The following is an 18,365-nucleotide window of genomic DNA, read 5'->3' as shown; positions in this document are numbered from 1 at the left end:
TCCCTATTATCACCAGGAAAAAAAAAAATCTAACTGTAAATTTGATGTAAAATGTGTAACACTTAGAAACACTGACAGTTTCCTAGACTGATATATTTTCCCTGCTGCACGGCAGGATTACGTATAGTAAATCACTCCAGATACAGAGAGAAAATACTTTTTTAAGTGTAGGTACTAATTCTTCTGGATATGGCTTCTGTTATCACTGAACTTCACCAATAAATCCAGTTCCTGTGTCAGTCCTGAGAAGAACTTTCTTCTGCCTGCCACACAACTCCTGAAAAGAAGTTTTATTTAAATAAGGCTAGGGTGTAACCAGAAGGCACCCACTTTCTATTTAATGCAACAGTCATATGTAAAATTCAGAATGGCACATTAGCTTCAAACTCTTTAACATTCAAGTCAGTGCTGTACTTTAATTACAGTGCAGCATAAAATACTTCAACTTATTTGTTGGTGATCAGAAATCACCATATAGATGTGCCAGCAGTTCACATCCCATTATAAGCTGGTCCTCCTCCACCTTCAGGCACTACCCAGTTAATGTTCTGACTTGGGTCTTTAATATCACATGTTTTGCAGTGGACACAGTTCTGAGCATTTATCTGCAGTCTTGATCCTTCTCCTGTTTCCAGAGGAATATATTCATAAACTCCTGCAAAGAGCAAAAGAGAGCTATCACTTCACTGAACAGTTTCCCCCTGCATCTATGCTCTACTAGTTACCAGCACCTGTAATGAGGGAAGTGTATTACTAGCGTAATTCAGCTACCTTCTTCCATGTTTACTAATTATTTTGTCATGAAAGTACTGTTAATATATTTTAAGACCTGCACTTGAACCTTCTTCTAGGATGAGGATTGGGATAGAATGCTTGAAGTAAGTAGTATGCCAGGTGGACTCTTCATGAAGTATTTAGTCTTTCATCCTGCAAAAACAGCTCAGACACACATTTTTATTACTTACCTGCTGGACAAAATCTTTGTTCCGGTCCATCAAATACAGCCAAATTCCTGCTCACAGGGATGCTGTCATCTTTGAGAGTTAAATGCGCAGGCTGGTCATGTTCATGGTTTGTACCACTTAAAGCCACAGATGAGAGGAGATCAAAACTGATTTTTCCATCAGGCTTTGGGTATTCAATAGGTGTACAATCTTTGGCTGGTTTGAGCTGAGCAAAATCTGGTCCTAAATAGATTTTTAATAGATAAGTTTCGGTAGAATTACTGTATTTTGCGGTTACTCAAGAACAATTTAATAAAGGTAATTTAACATCCTTTGTCATCAGAATTAAATACTTGATAAAAGGTGGCCTTTTTCATGACACAGAAAACTATGCTAAGTAGAACAGAGTTTTAAAGTCTTCATTTACATTATATGCTAGATAACAGGACAAAGTGCTTCACTGCCTTATTGACTTCTTTTCTACACTTCATAGACTCAACACTTGACCAGATGTGCTCTAGTTTCAACTAACACCAGAAAAGACTGACATACACATTTAGTATCTTCTTTCAGGAGATACTGAAATTACCTGGATGTTTTAAAGTCCATGGTTCCTTTCCTCTCAGTATCCAATAAAATATACCTGTGTAAATCATTCCTCCATACAGACCAAGTATACTGTGGCAGGATGGCCGGATGTTTCTAACTCCATGCAGCTCTTTCCAGACCCAGGACTTTTTCAGGTTCTCTTCATATTCTTGCACATCAAGTCCTAAGGCAGTACATTACTCGTTAGGTACCTACAGTACATAAAGACTATCCTTGAAATAAAAAATAATTGCTGAGTAAAGGCAATTGCTAGCAACGAAGGCAGCAAAATGAGAACTTCAGAATAGTAGGCTAGGAATATACTGCACAACATATTTCAGCCTCTTGTTGGCAGCTATCACCAGGTATCTACTGCTCCTTTGTAGTCTCTATTAAATGATCCACAAGCAGCATTAAATTGCCTCAAACCTCAGCAAAACATGAAGATAACTGGCCAGGTGGCTGCATGGGGATCTCTGTGGGAAAACAGCTACTGGCTCATAAAATATTAAAAATTGACTTAAATCACAGTTTAGCTGTGATCCAAGAGACAGGTTTGTAATTTTAACATTGCCAAGTACAAAAGCTTTTTCCTTTACAAGTTAAGCAACCACAAACATACTGATTTCAGTAATTATGACTATGGCCCAATGGGTGATGCCAGTGCTAGAGAACAATTTTTCTCCCTATGTAATCAGCAAGTTACTAAGATACATTAGACTACAAACTTCTGATTTCAACTCTGATTGTATTCTTTACAAGCACTAGACATTGCACACTTGACATGACTCACCTACTACAGTGTAGTTAAAACTAAGTAATTATCTTAGGGGAAAAAAAAAATGTTTCTTAAAATGAAAATTTTTCAAGAGCTTCCCCTTCACTGTTCTCCATTACTACTGTCTAGGAATAGAACTACTGGAACATCTATTCCTCTAGATGTTCCAAATAATATGTTTTAAGCCTTGCCTATAGATGAAAACATGCTTCAGTCCATATTTTGTGTCTCATGTAAGGCTCTGAAAAAAAGCTCCTTACCTATGCACAGAGAAGAAAGTGGGCTGTAATGTTCCACTGTCTTGACAAAACTGGAAACAGCTTCCAAAACGTGTCCATAATCAAACAAGGGTGGCACACTACCCAATAAGAGTGTTTGTCATTTCAGATGGGTTGTAAACATTTTAACCTGTTATACTAGCTGAAGTTTTAGTTGTTCAGCAAACCCACTGTGGCAGTGTGTGTCGCATGTTTCTGCTGAACGAAAGCTCACTAGGACTGAATCCACCACTACACAGAAGAGATTTCTAAAATAATAATCATGTAGTACATGGCTATAGTGTCATCTCCAGAATGACTGAAATTCTAATTAGGTGATCTCTCTGTGCACCTTTGTTAACAGATTTAAGGAACAACCAAGGCTTAAATGAATGGCTACAATGCAGTCAGGATCAGGCAGTTACATCAATGTGCTTGCACTACATGTAACAGGAAATACACGTAGTCTCAAACTGAGAAGACTATAAAATTAAAGTCACAAAAAGAGGACTGAAAGAAAAAAAAAACAACAAAAACCCCTATCCTAGCAATTACCAAAACAGTGAAGAGCAAACTTGAAAAATCTCACCCTGGTTTGCTTAACCTGTCCTTTTTATTTTTCTTCTCAGATTCTGTAGTCTTTCAGTAACACATTTTCAATCATAAAGTGCTAATTTTTAACATATTTGTAGGAACAAAATATATACTATTCTTGTTTACTTATGCAGGAAGTGTAAGCTTACTTTTCAGATGCTCATTAGAGGCATATTTTCATTCTAGCAGTATGATCAGTACTTAGAATAATTATGAAAAACTGCTCTTACCTATTGTCTTTGATTGGAGATTTTCATTGATTAATTGGCTGAAGATGGCTTCTGAAGCCAAGATGCCGCTTTTCATTGCGGTATGTGTCCCTTTGATCTTCGGAACATTCATAAGTCCAGGACTGCAACCAATTAGTAATCCACCTGGGAAAGTGAGTTTGGGTATTGACTGAAGAGGAAACACAAAGACAGGTGGTAGGTTTGTTTGGTTTTGGCTTCTTTTTTTTTTAAGTGAAAAATAACATTCTAGAAATGAAACTGGCATGAGGCTTGAGCGTCCTTTGCATTTTTAGACTTGCATATGCACTACCTAAAAATACACCAGAGTTACTCCATTTTAACAATAAATTTTGGCAATGTAAGCAAATGAGAATACAGACATTATACTGGAGCTGAGTATAAAATAATGACAACATTTTCTTTATATCCTCTCTCCAGTTGCTCTGTCTGCAACAAGACTATAATAATGTCACCTACTGATACTGTTTTCCTCCTTCAAGTTCAAGAGAATGCTTTTAAATGAAAGACATTTGTCTTCTTATTTTCCACACAGAAAGTTGTATGAATTCCATCTAACAGTTTATTAGCCAGTGCTTTTTTCCACAAATCTTTTCTATGAAACTGCACAGTGCCCTTCCCATCCCCCCACCCAGTCCCACTTCTTTTAGAGGTTGGTCAGCTGACAACAAATATATTTTTGGTGCAAACTAATTGTCTTACTCCTGTTCTGCAAGAAGCACAACGTCATTGAGGACAGTCAACTCACAAACCTAAGACAGCCAGATATTTCCAAACATCAGATCTATATATGCCTAAATTAACTAAGGAGTATCTCTACTACCAAAGATAGTTATTCTCACCCTCATCCAATGAGATTTTAGATGGAACAGCTTCAAAACATGGGACTGACTGCAGCACTTTGAGCGGAAAGCTGTGATCAAATCCTAGGTCTGAAATTGCTGAATCTAAGTTATGAACATACCATTCTTCTGAAAGTCTTTTAGTACTGAGCAGCACTTGTGAATCTAGCATCCTACTTTTATTAAAGCTGCCTAAAGAATTAATTTTTAATAGCCTCAAACAAGTTTTTAATAACCTCAAACAAGTAGTTTTAGTTCATGAAAAATGTAATTTAAAAAAAAAAAAAAAAAGAGAATCCCTTGGAATTCAAGATGATCTGAAACAAAAATTTTGTTTTTTCTGCTTGTTCAATTGTTACCTGTTTCCTGTTCACCCAGGGCTGGCCACTGTTCAGTATTCATATAGTAGTCACTAAAAAAAGCTGTACTACACAGCGTTTGCCCTGTGTTTTGGGCAATTTGTTCAATCATAGACTTAGTGATTTGGTTCGTAGGAAAGGTAATCTAGGCTGAAAACTTTTAACAACTACAACTTTTAACTTACTTTTCAGTGACCAGAAGTACTAAGTTCAGCTCTGTAATAGTATTTGAAATGAATTAAGTATGCAGGATGTCCTTCCTCTCTTTTCAGAAGACCTTTGGCTGAAAACAGTTACTTTGTTGTATCTGTTAGGATGCAATGATGAGGCACTGACATAAGCATAGAAAGATTTCTTGAGTGACTCTTTGAATTACTTAACAAGATGGTGATCAAGTATTCTTCTTCTGCAACAACTATTTCACTGAATAGGTACTTAGTGACCAACATACCATCAGAGTATAAATGAGATTAGTCATGTAACACAAAAGGTTACATGTACTGCAGCTTTGTTAGTAATTCTCATTATCAGTACTACAGCCCTTGGTGCCTGTTTTCACAGTCAGTTTATCAAGCTGAAGGAACACACCATGCCAGCACAGCAGAAGCCTTCCCTGCCCCTGACATACAGGATGAAATCCTTTCAACCTTGAGCACCTGAAGAAGCCACCACCCTCTTGGCAGCAATCAGATTGGTTTGGAGGAGGTAAGAAGGGGAGACTCCTGCTCCCCAGCAGACAGGGAACTCCACATTCTCCTCCCCTCAGCTCAGGGATGAAAAACTGTTAAGTGAGTCTCATGTTTGACACTTGTATGGGTCATTGATATGAAGGTTTTTTCCCCTGATATTCATAACATACATTGCTCAACGACAGCAACATCTTTTATTTTTTCCACAAAACATTTTTTCCACAAAACTTAAATCTTTTCAAAGTTTTTGATAAAATGGAGACAAAGCAGAGGATGCATGGGAATTTCTTCAAGTGCTTGATTTTTCAATTTTAATAAAAACAAAGAAATAACAGCTATGTAGATGTAGTCTATTAAACTGTTCCCTCTCTCCACATATCCCAAAAAGCTAGAAAATCAGGGAAACATTCAAGAGCACTTTCTCTCTCTCACACCAACTTAGCATCACTATATGTTAAAGAAGAAAGAACATGGTCATAAAGTTATCTATAATAGACAAGAAAGTTTAGATTGATGGTAATTTTATACACCTACTTGATGCAATACTGCCACCAAAATGAAAACTGGAGCTACAGAACAACTTACATAAGAAAAATATTCCTGGACTCCAATGATGCAAATGAGTCAGACTGGTACAGTTATTAATCAAAGCAACACATGCAAAAGAAGAGCTAATCTTAAAAATCTTCCTAAGTGACTCACCAATAAAGCATTTTTTTTTTTTTTACTGAAAGCATGTATTAAAAAAAGACATCTAAAAGTGTGACTTCGTGATTAACTAGAGCATTCTATCTACAGGATTAAAAAAAAAAAATAAAAATCAACAAAAATAATGCTTTTATATTAGGAACAGTACAACGTAAGTGACATATTCTTTTGAGTCCAGCAAAGAAGTCCAAAGATTAGGCAGAGATGCGCAGCAGCTGTTTGTGTAACTTGGTGCAAACAATGTCTGTAAGTGACTTTAAAAATGCCATGTTCTGTCAGCCATATGTTTCAAGCAGTATAAGGAGTATGCAACTGAAGTCACAATCTGGCTACTTCATCAAAGGCAGAAATTCAGTAATGACTATCTGTGGTACAGAGACCAGTGCACAGGGTGGAAAGAGAAGCCCCTCTTGTATAAAACTCTAGATTAAAGCATCTTGTCATTTTGTATCTTACCTGTGTTAATAATGGACCAACAATGGTTTCTGAAATCAGCTAGTAACACAGTCGTTTTACAACACAGTATGACATATTTCCACTTGAGAGTGGACAAAGTAATCAACTCACAGAGTGATTCCACATGACTCAATCCCAGGCATGCACACTGGTGTCAAAGCCTAACTCCACAAGACTGTGACAAGAGTTACGCTGCTGTTGAAATTGTACTGGTTATCGCAAAAGCTGCACAAAGCCATATTTATACCAAAGAAGAGGTTCAAGAAAGAAAGACACAGTAGTCAAGAGAGCAGAGTGCAATGGCCCAACACACAAACCAAAGTTCCAAACCAAAGGGAGTGTCTAGAAGATGGACCCAGGAGTTCAGGACACACAACCATGACCTGCGTTTCAAGATTCCCACATGAGGAGCTAACAGGTTGAAAGGATTTTGGCTGTTAAATATAAATTCTAGACTATTTATCCTGCAAGTTCTTCTAAACCTTTCAACTTAACTTAAGCTTTGATGAATACATTTGTTAAATTTAACCTTTTAGACTCCTTAAGAAAAAAAAAAAATGAACAAGTATTCCATAACAATTTCAGCACCATCACTGACCTAATGGTCAAGCATTGGGAAGAAGTTCCCTCTGCTAGGATAAACACGTTATTTGGAAAATATACCCCCACCCAACCCCATAAGAAAACCAGGTAAGTGGTGCTACCTTTTCTTCCCCAGGGCTCCAGGCACAACAAAGCATTATCTGTAGCTTTGTTGCTGCTGAACACACTTGATTGCAATATAAACTCTACTTCATATTTCATTTAGGAAGTAAAGTGACCATGTCAGAAGATTTTTACTATGACAGAGCCTAAGTCTAGCAAATCTCAGCAGCCACTATCCAGCAAGGTAACAAGGCTTTTCTGTCCAGCAAAACTTTTGGCCTTATTCATCTGTATTATAGTTCAGTTGTTTCCCAACAGCATGCAACCCAAATCTACAGCAGTAAAAATATGGCTATAGAGAACTCGAAGTAAAGAACTTCACAAAAAGTTACCTGGAAACCACCTTCATTTAATGCTCTGGCACCATAGGCAATCCTTGTTCCACCCTCCAAAGTAGGCTGTACACTAGGATGGTGCTTCCACCTCTGAAACTCCCTAAATGGATTCAAATAGGGATTTTGATAATCTAAACCAACCTTAAAAAAAAAGAAAAGTGCAACATCAATGAAAATAAAGTATGACATTTCAACAAAAGTTTGAAAAGAAAACAATTGCCTATTACCACATCAACTCTTTAAATCTGTATTTTACTAAATCTACCTCAGGATCTTCTTAAAGAAACTACTGACAAAAATACATTCTATTAACAGTACAGTAGAAGCAAATCTCAGAACCTGCTGCTATACAACTGTCCTCTGTCCTGCTGGAAGCATGGAAAATATTTAATTGCATTGTAACCACCTTCCATCTGTCTTTTAAATAAAATAGTGAAATAAAATTAAGCATGGTATAATGGGCAGGATAATACGAGAAAACTTGTTTTTAATTTGTGTTTCAAAACCTCTTTGCCGTAGAAAAGCCGGAAGGAGAGGTAAACAACTATTTCTAGATAGTTATGTCCTTATGCTCACATGTTTTAACCAGTTTTTCACATTGTTTAGTGGAGTCAATTGTCATTTCCAGTTAGGTGAGCCACTGTAATAAAGCACAGGGGAGCAATGATGAAAGCAGAAAATAGGGGAAAAAGACTTTGCCAATTGTCTGGATGCCCAGGAGTCTTATCTTATGCATTTGAGAATTTGCCCAAAGATATACTCTGCATTTCCCATCTTTAATATACTCTTAAAATTACTTATGTTGCTGAATTTTCTCTTTTGAGAAAGGGATTATTTCTAGTTCCTGTAAGCTTTATTTGAGACAAATAAAATATAAAATGAGTCAGCAACAAACAGTACCTTGACTTCTCTGGCAGCTCACTGCTTTTAGAGCACTGCTTGTATCTACTTTCCTTGCTAGATAAAGTTAACGAAAAATTTTCAAAATAAGTGTAAGATAATGCTACTACAAGAATCAGACTGACATAGGTGTAAAGTTCAAAGACAAAAAAGTGCTTGTTTGTTCACACAAAAGTTGATTTTCTCTGAACTGGAGATAATATGAACATTCTTGATTACCATTCCCTGCAAGAATCAAAGCTCTCTTTCCTTCTAAAAACAAAACAGAATTTGAATGTCTACTATCTGTACTTATTAATTCCAATATTAGAAATCTCACAGGACAAGTATGCATATCTGCAAAAAGCTAACAAGTTTTTTTTCAATGCTTCTTACAAAACAGTTAAATGAAATAGAGTTTTCACCCGCACACGCACTCTGGAATCCTTCTGAAATCCAGGAGACCAAAGAATCACCTCAGTCCCATGCTGCTAAAAGTCGAGATTGTGTCCCTGACTTACAACATCTGTGTGTAAAGCACACACACAGGACAAATACTGCATGCTTATTTAGGATGGCAGGTGCTAGAAAAACATTTCCTACCATTGCTCCTTGCGTCACTGGCTGGCAGAATGACATAGTCTCTCTAGTGATCTCAATGCTCCTGATAAAGAGGCAGTAAGAAGGAAGAAGCTGCCTGTCCCATTCAAAAAGACAGTTGCTAAAGAGGGCAAGGTGAACAGGGGCGAAGAATGGTAAGAACAATCTGAAGATCTGAGCAATGGAAAGGACGCTGCCCTGCGGAACTGCAGAGGGCTTCCACTTTCTATGCTTCCCCCAGAAAGCACGTACTCACCCAAGGCTGACACACGAATGAGGAAATGGAATGGTACAAAGTGGATGTGATTCAGACATTTCCTAACTTGCAAAAATTTTGTGAGCAGAGTTATGATTTATCATCTGGTTTTGGCTTTACCAAAATTTATTTGGTTTGCAAAAAGATGTACCTGTAAGTTCTCCATTTTGTTCTTAATAAAATACGCTGGATTAAAGACAGATTAATATGACAAATTAACCTCCCCTAATATGGGAATAAGTGCACTTAAGATTGAGCAAGCACTAAATTTGGTCTGTTGCTATTCTTATGTTTTCGTCTTCATATGAAAACAAAGAAAAGAAATTGCATAAAAACAAAGATCAAACAACAGCAAACAAAGATGAAAATAACAACTTTACTTACCACAAATCCAAGAGCAACTAAAGGTTCACCCTCATTTAAGTGATAAAGAAAGGATCCTCCGTATGTATGTCTGTCTAAAGGCCAGCCTACAGTATGTTCTACTCTTCCTGGTTTCCATTTCTTTTCATCAATAGTCCATAACTGAAGTGAAGATCACCAAAAAGTTACTTTACATTGCAAAGTAATGGCTTTTCAATAACATCATAAAAGACAAACACATAATTAAATATAGAAGAAAATTAATGAACTGCTGTGACCAATGCATAAATTCTTACAGCAAAATACTAGGTACACTTCTTTTTACCATTTAAGTATCACCATACTTCTTTTTCTTGAAATATTGTGCATCAGAAAATGTAACTGAGACTCCAGCATTATACCCAAAATTTTAATTCAACCACAAGATCCTTTATATTAGTGACTTCAACAGATACTTCTGCTAAGGACTGCAATGCTTACATTGACTTTTTCCTTTAGAAGCATTATTTTCTTGTAAGAATCATTGCTATTTCCTCATAACTTTTTCAGGGTCAGGCTTAACGATTCACCTGAGTTGATCTAAGTATTTTCTGTTAAACAGGTTGTCCTCTCTCTGCTCTCTCCTACACATCTCCAGTGCTCATCTGGCCCATGGTGAACTCACAGAAGCATCTTCATGTTTCCACTAGAGCAAATTTTCTGCTCATTTCACAAAACATCTCTTCACTATGGAGTTATGTGCCAGGTGCAATCTAATGACAGAAGGGCAGTTGAGCACCATTAGATCAGCTCAAGAATGGAAGGTACATCTACATTAATGTTTCAGTTTAGATTAAGCAGCACATTTTTGAGTGGGACTCCTGACTGCTCTCACTTACTGTGCTTTGGTTCACATGGTACAGCAGCCACAGAAGGCATGAACTGGATTCCTTTCACATGAAACTAAAGCATTCCAGTTGTGAAAGGGCACTTAGCCCACGGGACTAGACCAGAGCTAGTCCGAAGCAAGAATAACCTTGAAACATACACAGTACGGTTATCAGCTCATCAGCACGAACTATTTCACTTTACAGATCCATCCCTATTGGACTGTACTATTTGCTAAAGCAGACATAGTCTCATCATCTGGAAGCAAAGGAACTCTACAGCAAAACCCTGCTTTAACAACAACTTAGGTATTAGAAACTATGTCACACACAGGAACAGTTACAGAGTGGTTGTTCTCTACCAAAGTGTAAACTAATTATTTAACAAATACTTTGTAGCCAGAAGCACATTCTTAAAGTAATAAATAAAGAATAAATAAATAAATAAATAAAGAGTTTGACTATGTTATAGTCAAACTCTGAACATATTCTAAATAACACAGCTCTTTTTCATGAGTGATATTTCCCTGAGTATAAAATACTTCAAAAAGGAAATATGATCCTTAACACAGTTTTATAAGCCCAGTGACAGGATTTTTGGGGAAAAAAAAAGGTCATCCAGAAGATGTTTCAGAGAGCATGACTCATCATCTGGAACACACCTCTTTTCTCTCTCTCTCTCATGAATACACAGGAAACCCATAGAAAGCCTTTCCTCTCCTCCTCCGGTCCAAACCCCCTACAATTTGGCAGCATGAATCCCTCTCTCATTTAGTGAAAGTACTGAAAACAGATTTCACAAATGAATGTAATTTGAAATCAAATTAATACATTAACAGAGTGGATTCACAGGTGCCTCTAGTACACAGATATAAGAGAAGCAGCAGCTGAAACAAAACAGTCAGGATACTCAAGGAGCATCTTCTCTAATCAGCTTCAGAATAGCAAAGATTCTGAAGCCTGAAAGTGTAACTCAAAAGTTATCAATCTAATATTTTATATAAATTAGCTTGAAAGCAAATAGAAACCACCCTAGAGCTTTACAGTATTTTCCTTATTTGTTAGAATTAAGCAGGTGATACCTCTTTCAGTCCAATGCCATAGCTTTGGGGTTGACATTTCTCCCTGAGATTGTATTTTTTGTACAGCTGTTTGGCTAGATGTCCATGACAACCTTCGGCAAAGACTGTGACTTTAGCATGGAGTTCCAAGCCTCTTTCAAAGGTAGTCTGCAAAAGGCAAAAAGCAGTTAGATCTGTGCCACACTAAACTCACAGCAAGAAAATGCAAGGCAATAAAGTGATTTTACACTACTTTGTGGCACTGCTCAGAACCTACAAACCACTGTAAGCTACGACTCTAGTCCACTTGTCTTTTCCACCTACCCATGATGCACCCCCGACAAATCTTGTAAGAGGATCCAGTTGATCAGCACTACAGTGAATCGCCATTGACTCGAAAGGAGAATCTTTTCCCAACCAGAAGATACTTATATCACATCTGCTCATTCACATGGTGCAAAGGAACCCTGACAGAATGAAGAATCTTAACCTGTAACTTCACACTTTTAATTTTACTCATGAAGTCACATTACAACAAAACATTGTCCCACACACATATGTATGGCAGAGGTTAGACAGAAACACCAGAGCAGAAAAATCTGCATGACCTCTGCCTTGGAAAGAATCCACTACCTCAGGATAAAGTTACTATAATAATATTACACCAATCTTACATGATAAACCATACAGTAAAATTACACTAACATTATGTATCATTATAAAAAAATTTCTCATAAAAAATTCCAACAATGAGATTCAGAGTAACATAAAGGCAACCAGTATACTCATGTATGAGCATGTCACCTGCGTATGTGAGCACATTAGACTAGATTTATGAGACTGTATTTGCAATGTAAGGGTACTAGATTTTAAATATCCATAATCTTGCAGAGGAAAAAAAGACAAACTTTAAAGAAAAAGAAAAAAAAAAAAAAACCAACAAAACAACCTTGATTTGAGCCAGAAAGTATAATGTTCAAAAAGCTCATGAGAACAATTCTGGATGAAGCCAACCAGCAGCACCCAAAAAAAGCACCTCAAGGTGCTTAAAGCCACCATAGGTCCAGGAGAAGCTTACTGCTTTGGTTTTAAGTTGTGTCTCAGGTGCAACCTGCTTACAACTTACTGGTTGGAAACCTCTGAAAAAAACAAGCAAATGGAAATGTTCCCTCTAGTCGGGAATTACTTTTAAACAGGAGTTACAAGATTTTGCCAAATTTTTTGTGTTCTTTGAATTTCTGATTGCCAACCTGAATTAATCTTACAAAATACTATGAGAACTACAGGGATGTACTACTTCATCTAAAGATTAAAAATATATACTGTCCATTTTGAAGTAGATTTATATAAAATAAAAAAACCCTAGAACTCCACATTGTAAATATCAGAAATTCATTAATTTGAAACATTTCACTAATGTGCAGAGTTGGTTTTCAGAGTTAACGTACAATGTATTTCTCTAGCATCTACAAAAGAATTAATGTAGAACTTTTCACTAGGCATTTTTTACCATTGGCATTTTTGTTTGATTGATGCCAACTGCAAGGTGAAACTCTATTCATTAACCACAGTCTATTTGATTAGGCTCTGTACAAACACATTCTTGCCTTGAAGGTTATACAAAATATGTTTATTTACCTGAACCTTTATAAGCTGGAATTAGTATCAGCTGACCTAACTGACAGTTAAAACACTTGAATACTCAAAAAGTTTGCAATAGTGGCACGCTAATTATGTACATTAAAAAAGTTAATAGACACAGTCTTCCAGAATAAATGGAATAAAAAAAAAGTAAGTTTTGAGGAAGCTTTAAAAAAAAAAAATAAAATCTGTTATTTCTTTCCCACTTTAAAACCAAACCCAACTCAGCCTCACCACTCAAGCATTAAGACGGCAGCACGCTGTACGCATTACTTCTACCTCCTACTGGGGAAAATGCATAGCTGAAAATAAGAGTGTGTCTATGCCCTACAGGGGACAGACAATATTATACTGGAAAAATACACTACTTTTCCCTGCCACCACTTCATTCTCTGCTGGCTACTCTCTTAAAACAAAAATGAGCCTTTTCTTCTCATCCCCTGCCTTAAATGGGAAAAATAACCCACATTTTTATATGCAAGTAAATGTCTCTTTGAAACTCTATATAACTACTAAGAAACCTTAAAAAAGAAAGTAAATCTTAAGGAAAAAAAAACCAAACAAACTGCACCCAGAATTTCTGTAGCCAAATAATTCTGTGTGAAAGTTGTTCTCAATTAATCTGAGGTGCCAAATTCTCCCTACGTATTGCACAGGGAAGCGACCTGCTTTCCCACAGGTTCTGGATTCCACTCTAAATCAGCCAAAGAGGGCAGGGAGCTACTTTCTGGATACGGAAATGCGGCCAGCCAGCAAAAAGGTATAAAGATTCAGTGTGTACCTTGCCCCAACAAGGTAGACAGACTGTCAACAAAGTGACTGCAGTTGTAAATATCAAAGAAAACAAATCAGCCAGAATCACAGTCTTACGTGTTGCTAGTGACCAGCTGGACAACAGTTTTCTATTTCACCTTTGCACCTTTTTTTCTAGGAGTTCCTGGAAGCTTTTCCTTTGTTTCCCGATTTCATGTATGCCAAAGCACCCTTACAATTATTTCCTTCAAGTCACCCTCAAGCTTCCTTTCTGTGAAGGCTTCTTCTATTAATCTCAGACGACATTTACAATGTTCTGAGACCAGAACTTTCATGAGTATTTGATCCACTTTATATACAGAGAGGGTACTGAATTTTATACCTTTTCTTAGGCTGTAGCAAGATTACTGATGACAGCACAAGCAGATGTATCACAATTTCCATACTTAGACCCTTAGTTATGGGGAAGATAGCTACTTACTTTAGGTGCTCCATCCTTCTGAATGCCTACATCATTAGTTGCTATCCCTTTCACGCTACCATCTTCATGAAAAAGAACCTTTGGAAATATTTAAACAAACAAACAAAAACATTTTAATGATCTGTCATTTTAATTCATTCATAAAAAGTTCTAACACAGAACTTCTAAGCACTGTATCTTCAATGGTCAAACTTGATGATTATTTGCTTATTAACACCCTTTATGATCCACTTGCACTTTGCTGGATCTGGACCAAGGAATTTAAGATACCGAAACACAGTTTTCACAATACACTTCTGTTAAGAGGAATGTTATAAATGTACTATGAAATGACTGGGAAAAGAGTGAAGTGGGTTCCAAAAGTGCTTTTCATATACACACTGACGTCATTATTACCTCAGCTGCTGCATAGCCTGGATACACCTCAACACCCAAAGCTTCTGCTTGTTCACCAAGCCAACTCACAAAGTGGCCCAGACGTACTATGTAATTTCCATGATTAACCATCGGAAGTCCTAGGCAAAAACCACACACACATAAAAACACAGAACACTAAGCAAACAGAAGTTGTACACATCAGATGTCAGATCTGCCTCTACAATTATCTTCACAGTAATGTCACGTATTATAGCAGCCATCACCTACAGGAACCCTACCAGTGGAAACTATTACACTCTACATACACTTGCTGTACTACATTGAATCAGATCAATTGTTTCATTCATGGAAAAGTTGAAAAAGATACTGAGAAAGTCAACTCTCTACCACCTCACCAAACTTCACCTGGAAGAATTGGCACTGGAATTCTGTATTTCTTTGTTAAAATTCCAAACTTGTCTTCAGTTACAGGAGTATTAAGTGGAGCCTACATAAAAAAAAAAGAAGAGAAACAGTATTGAGAGTTAAGTTCTTCTAGCCAATCCAACAAAACCAACAACAAATAAAATCAAACAATTGAAAAGGCAGTCAATTAAAGGTTTAATTAAGCACTTGCATAGGAAAGTATCATGAGACAGAACATAAAGTACCTTACGAGGCAGTCATCAGGCAAGGATTAACAAGTCTTGAGGGAAAAAAAATTGGAACAGGGCCTTGCAAATCACTTCTATAGTTTGTGCACAGGCTTCTACTACACCGATATTCTAGACCTTTCTAAAGAAGGCAGCTCAACTTGCATGTTTAGCCCAGTAAGTCAAAACAACTAGTTGACGGCCCACTTTTTGCAGCTCCCAGGTGATAGCAGACAGCTGGCCACAAGTCAGATGGTTGTTCTGGCAGAGATGGCAGCTCATCTCTTGCTATCCTCCCTCCCAAAAGCATCTTGGCTTCTGTTACACCACTATGTCTGCACAAAAATCAGTGCACTACGCATCATTTCCTGAGCCTACGAAGAACTACTTTAGAGAAGCAACAAGTCTAACATTGCTACAAATCTACCATCTTACTGCTTGTGCACAGGAGCTGGATTCTGCACAAGTGCAGTAAGTGTAGTGCACCCCAGGATGCTCCAGCCATACTACGTACATGCAGTAAGAGTACTATGTAAAAGAGCAAAGGCCACGACATATCCCTGTAGACAAAAAAGTTTACCATTGTCAAACTAGAGGAAACAGGTAGACGGTTTTTGTTTTCTTAGATCAACATATTTTAAAATGGTATTAAGTACCAATGGTACCAAGGTACTAAGTCATACCAGAATGAGTCAGATGTGGAGATTACTACAAGCTAGTGATTAATTGCAGCGTTTATATGTTCATACATACCCCTCGCTCCTTCCAGTCCGGAAAGAGTTCTTGTAAGGACCTTGGCTCAAGACAAGCACCAGACAGTGTATGTGCACCAATCTGAGAAGCCTTTTCCACCAGACAAACACGTATTTCTTTGCTGTGCTCAGCAGCTAACTGTTTGAGTCGAATAGCTGCAGAAAGACCCGCAGGGCCTGCTCCAACAATGACAACATCAGCTTCCTCTGCAAACCTTTCCATGTTTACCCCTTTAATAGAAAAAAAGACAATAACAAAAACCAATCTCCAATTTCCCCCAGCCTGGGTCTCACTAAACCTTGCTCTGTGACACTGGCTATCCCAGAAGTATTACTTTGTGTAAAAGGAGGCTAAATATTCAACAGAATCCCCACTTCAGTACTTGTAAATGTGCAGAAGGACATCAACATCCCAAGGTAGAATTAGCTCTTTTTAAGTTGCAAGGACATATATTATAAAAACATATTCAATCTCTATGCATCATAATTAAGTATCATTTTAGAATGTTAAACTTAAGCTCTATCAAAGACACCCAGGTAAAGGAGAAAGAAAAAAAAAAAGACTTTGGTCAGAACACATGACTTTATTTTACACTAATTAATCAGTGTCTTTTCTGGAACTGAAGCCATTAAAATTGCTGAATATAGAGACTGGAATGCCCAGAGATATGTATTAATCTTATTTTCTCAGAAACTCTCATGGCGAGAACAACTGAAAAAATCCAACAGATACATACCTGACAGAATTAAATCTTGTTGTGATAGTCACTAAAACAAAAGCTGCTTATATATTTTTCTTTAAATAACTAGGATCAAGTTTAATCTGATCCCATTTTATAGCACTACAGACACTCATTGTGAGATAGCAACCAAAAAATTTCACTTGGAATATTAGTATTGTATTTAAGAGTACAGAATTTCTGTAAAAAGAAAAAAAAAAACAGCAACACATTTCAGCATCTTTAAAACTGAGCAATAATTAATAATAATAATAATAAAAAAGCTTTTAAAGAGTGCATTTTTTTACCTACCTTCCCATCGTTTGTCTTTGTCCCGAGGATGGATTGTATAGTGCGTAGTTATGCGAGGCACCGAGGCAGTAGATGTGCATCTTGCGATATGCAGCGGTGTAAGGCAGTCTCCCTTTATCACCTTCAGAGCATGAAAGCACTGACGTGCTGCAAAAACAGGAAACAAATCCAGCAAATCAGTCATTTTCCAAATTTTTCAACTTTTCAGAGACAGAAGTCACACAACAAATATGACAGCTGTCCCTCCCCAAAGGCTACCAGGTGATGTGAAGATCAGGAACCATAAACACAGATTTAAAGATTTTTCAAGTTAGGAATGCACTGTATAATTTTATATTGGGTGGGGGAAGAAGAGCTCCCCCTTTAAGCATTCTTCACATCATATCACTGGCCAGCCATTTCTGACAGTTGATGTAGGATAACATGTGTGTACACAGGTGAAACACATTCTAAGTTCCCATTTCATTTTGAAGTTCAACAGATTTCAGACTTCACTAAAAGTGACCAAACAACTGTAGAGGGAGGACATACAAGTTCATGTCTTCTGACATCTCAACACATTTTGAGACACACAGTTTGGACTCCTGATACTAGACAGCTCATCTAAAGTAAATGTCCTAGCCTACAATAAAAGCTCAGACTTAAACCCAAGTATACCTTAGGCAAAGCTAGGAACAGTGGATACAGTTAATCTTTACCTTTGCTGTAGATACACTAATTGTTGCAAGAACAAATTAGAATTTCTTTTTTAAGGAAATGGACCAAATTTCCTTATCAAAGCAGGACTCTGCTCGGAAGGCTATTACATGTTGCATTCTTGTTCTAATTTTCCTCTTTCACAAAAAAATTATGAAGATGTGTGCAATTGGTACTTGGGAAACTGGTATGGTTAGCACCAAAACTAGTTATGGTTAACAGGTTTGAGAACTAATGCACTTTGACAGATTCCCTTTCTCTTATTTCAGGACAATACTGTATTTAAAGTAGAGTATTTCTGCAAAACTACACAAGTTAAATCACCAACATCCTGTGACTGAAATGTTTTGTTGAGAATGGCAATTGGCATGGCAAACACAAACATCCTCCACTGTACCTCTGCACAGTAACAGCCAGGATACTGGTCTCTGCAAGCAAGGTAACAGGTATTATCTGCTGGTTTCTTAACAGCG

The 18,365-nt window shown here is 37.2% G+C and overlaps 1 protein-coding gene across 1 annotated transcript; it reads right to left on the bottom strand.

Annotated features, from left to right (window-relative positions):
- Positions 1–176: 176 nt before the first annotated feature.
- Positions 177–17,339, bottom strand: ETFDH (electron transfer flavoprotein dehydrogenase). The gene is made up of 12 exons (XM_010175672.1): positions 17,197–17,339; positions 16,167–16,396; positions 15,187–15,268; positions 14,800–14,918; positions 14,404–14,481; positions 11,550–11,696; positions 9,623–9,763; positions 7,501–7,644; positions 3,392–3,560; positions 1,534–1,716; positions 966–1,187; positions 177–655 (listed from the first exon to the last, which is right to left on the bottom strand). Exons 2-12 carry the CDS (start codon positions 16,386–16,388, stop codon positions 492–494), a joined length of 1,671 nt encoding a protein of 556 aa, XP_010173974.1. The 5' UTR covers positions 16,389–16,396; positions 17,197–17,339; the 3' UTR covers positions 177–491.
- Positions 17,340–18,365: the final 1,026 nt, after the last annotated feature.

This window comes from Antrostomus carolinensis, unplaced genomic scaffold, assembly GCF_000700745.2.
Source record: "Antrostomus carolinensis isolate BGI_N321 unplaced genomic scaffold, ASM70074v2 scaffold1519, whole genome shotgun sequence".
NCBI classification, from domain to species: Eukaryota; Metazoa; Chordata; class Aves; order Caprimulgiformes; family Caprimulgidae; genus Antrostomus; species Antrostomus carolinensis.
Note: the sequence above shows the minus strand (reverse complement) of the source record. Positions and strands in the feature narration are given on the sequence as shown.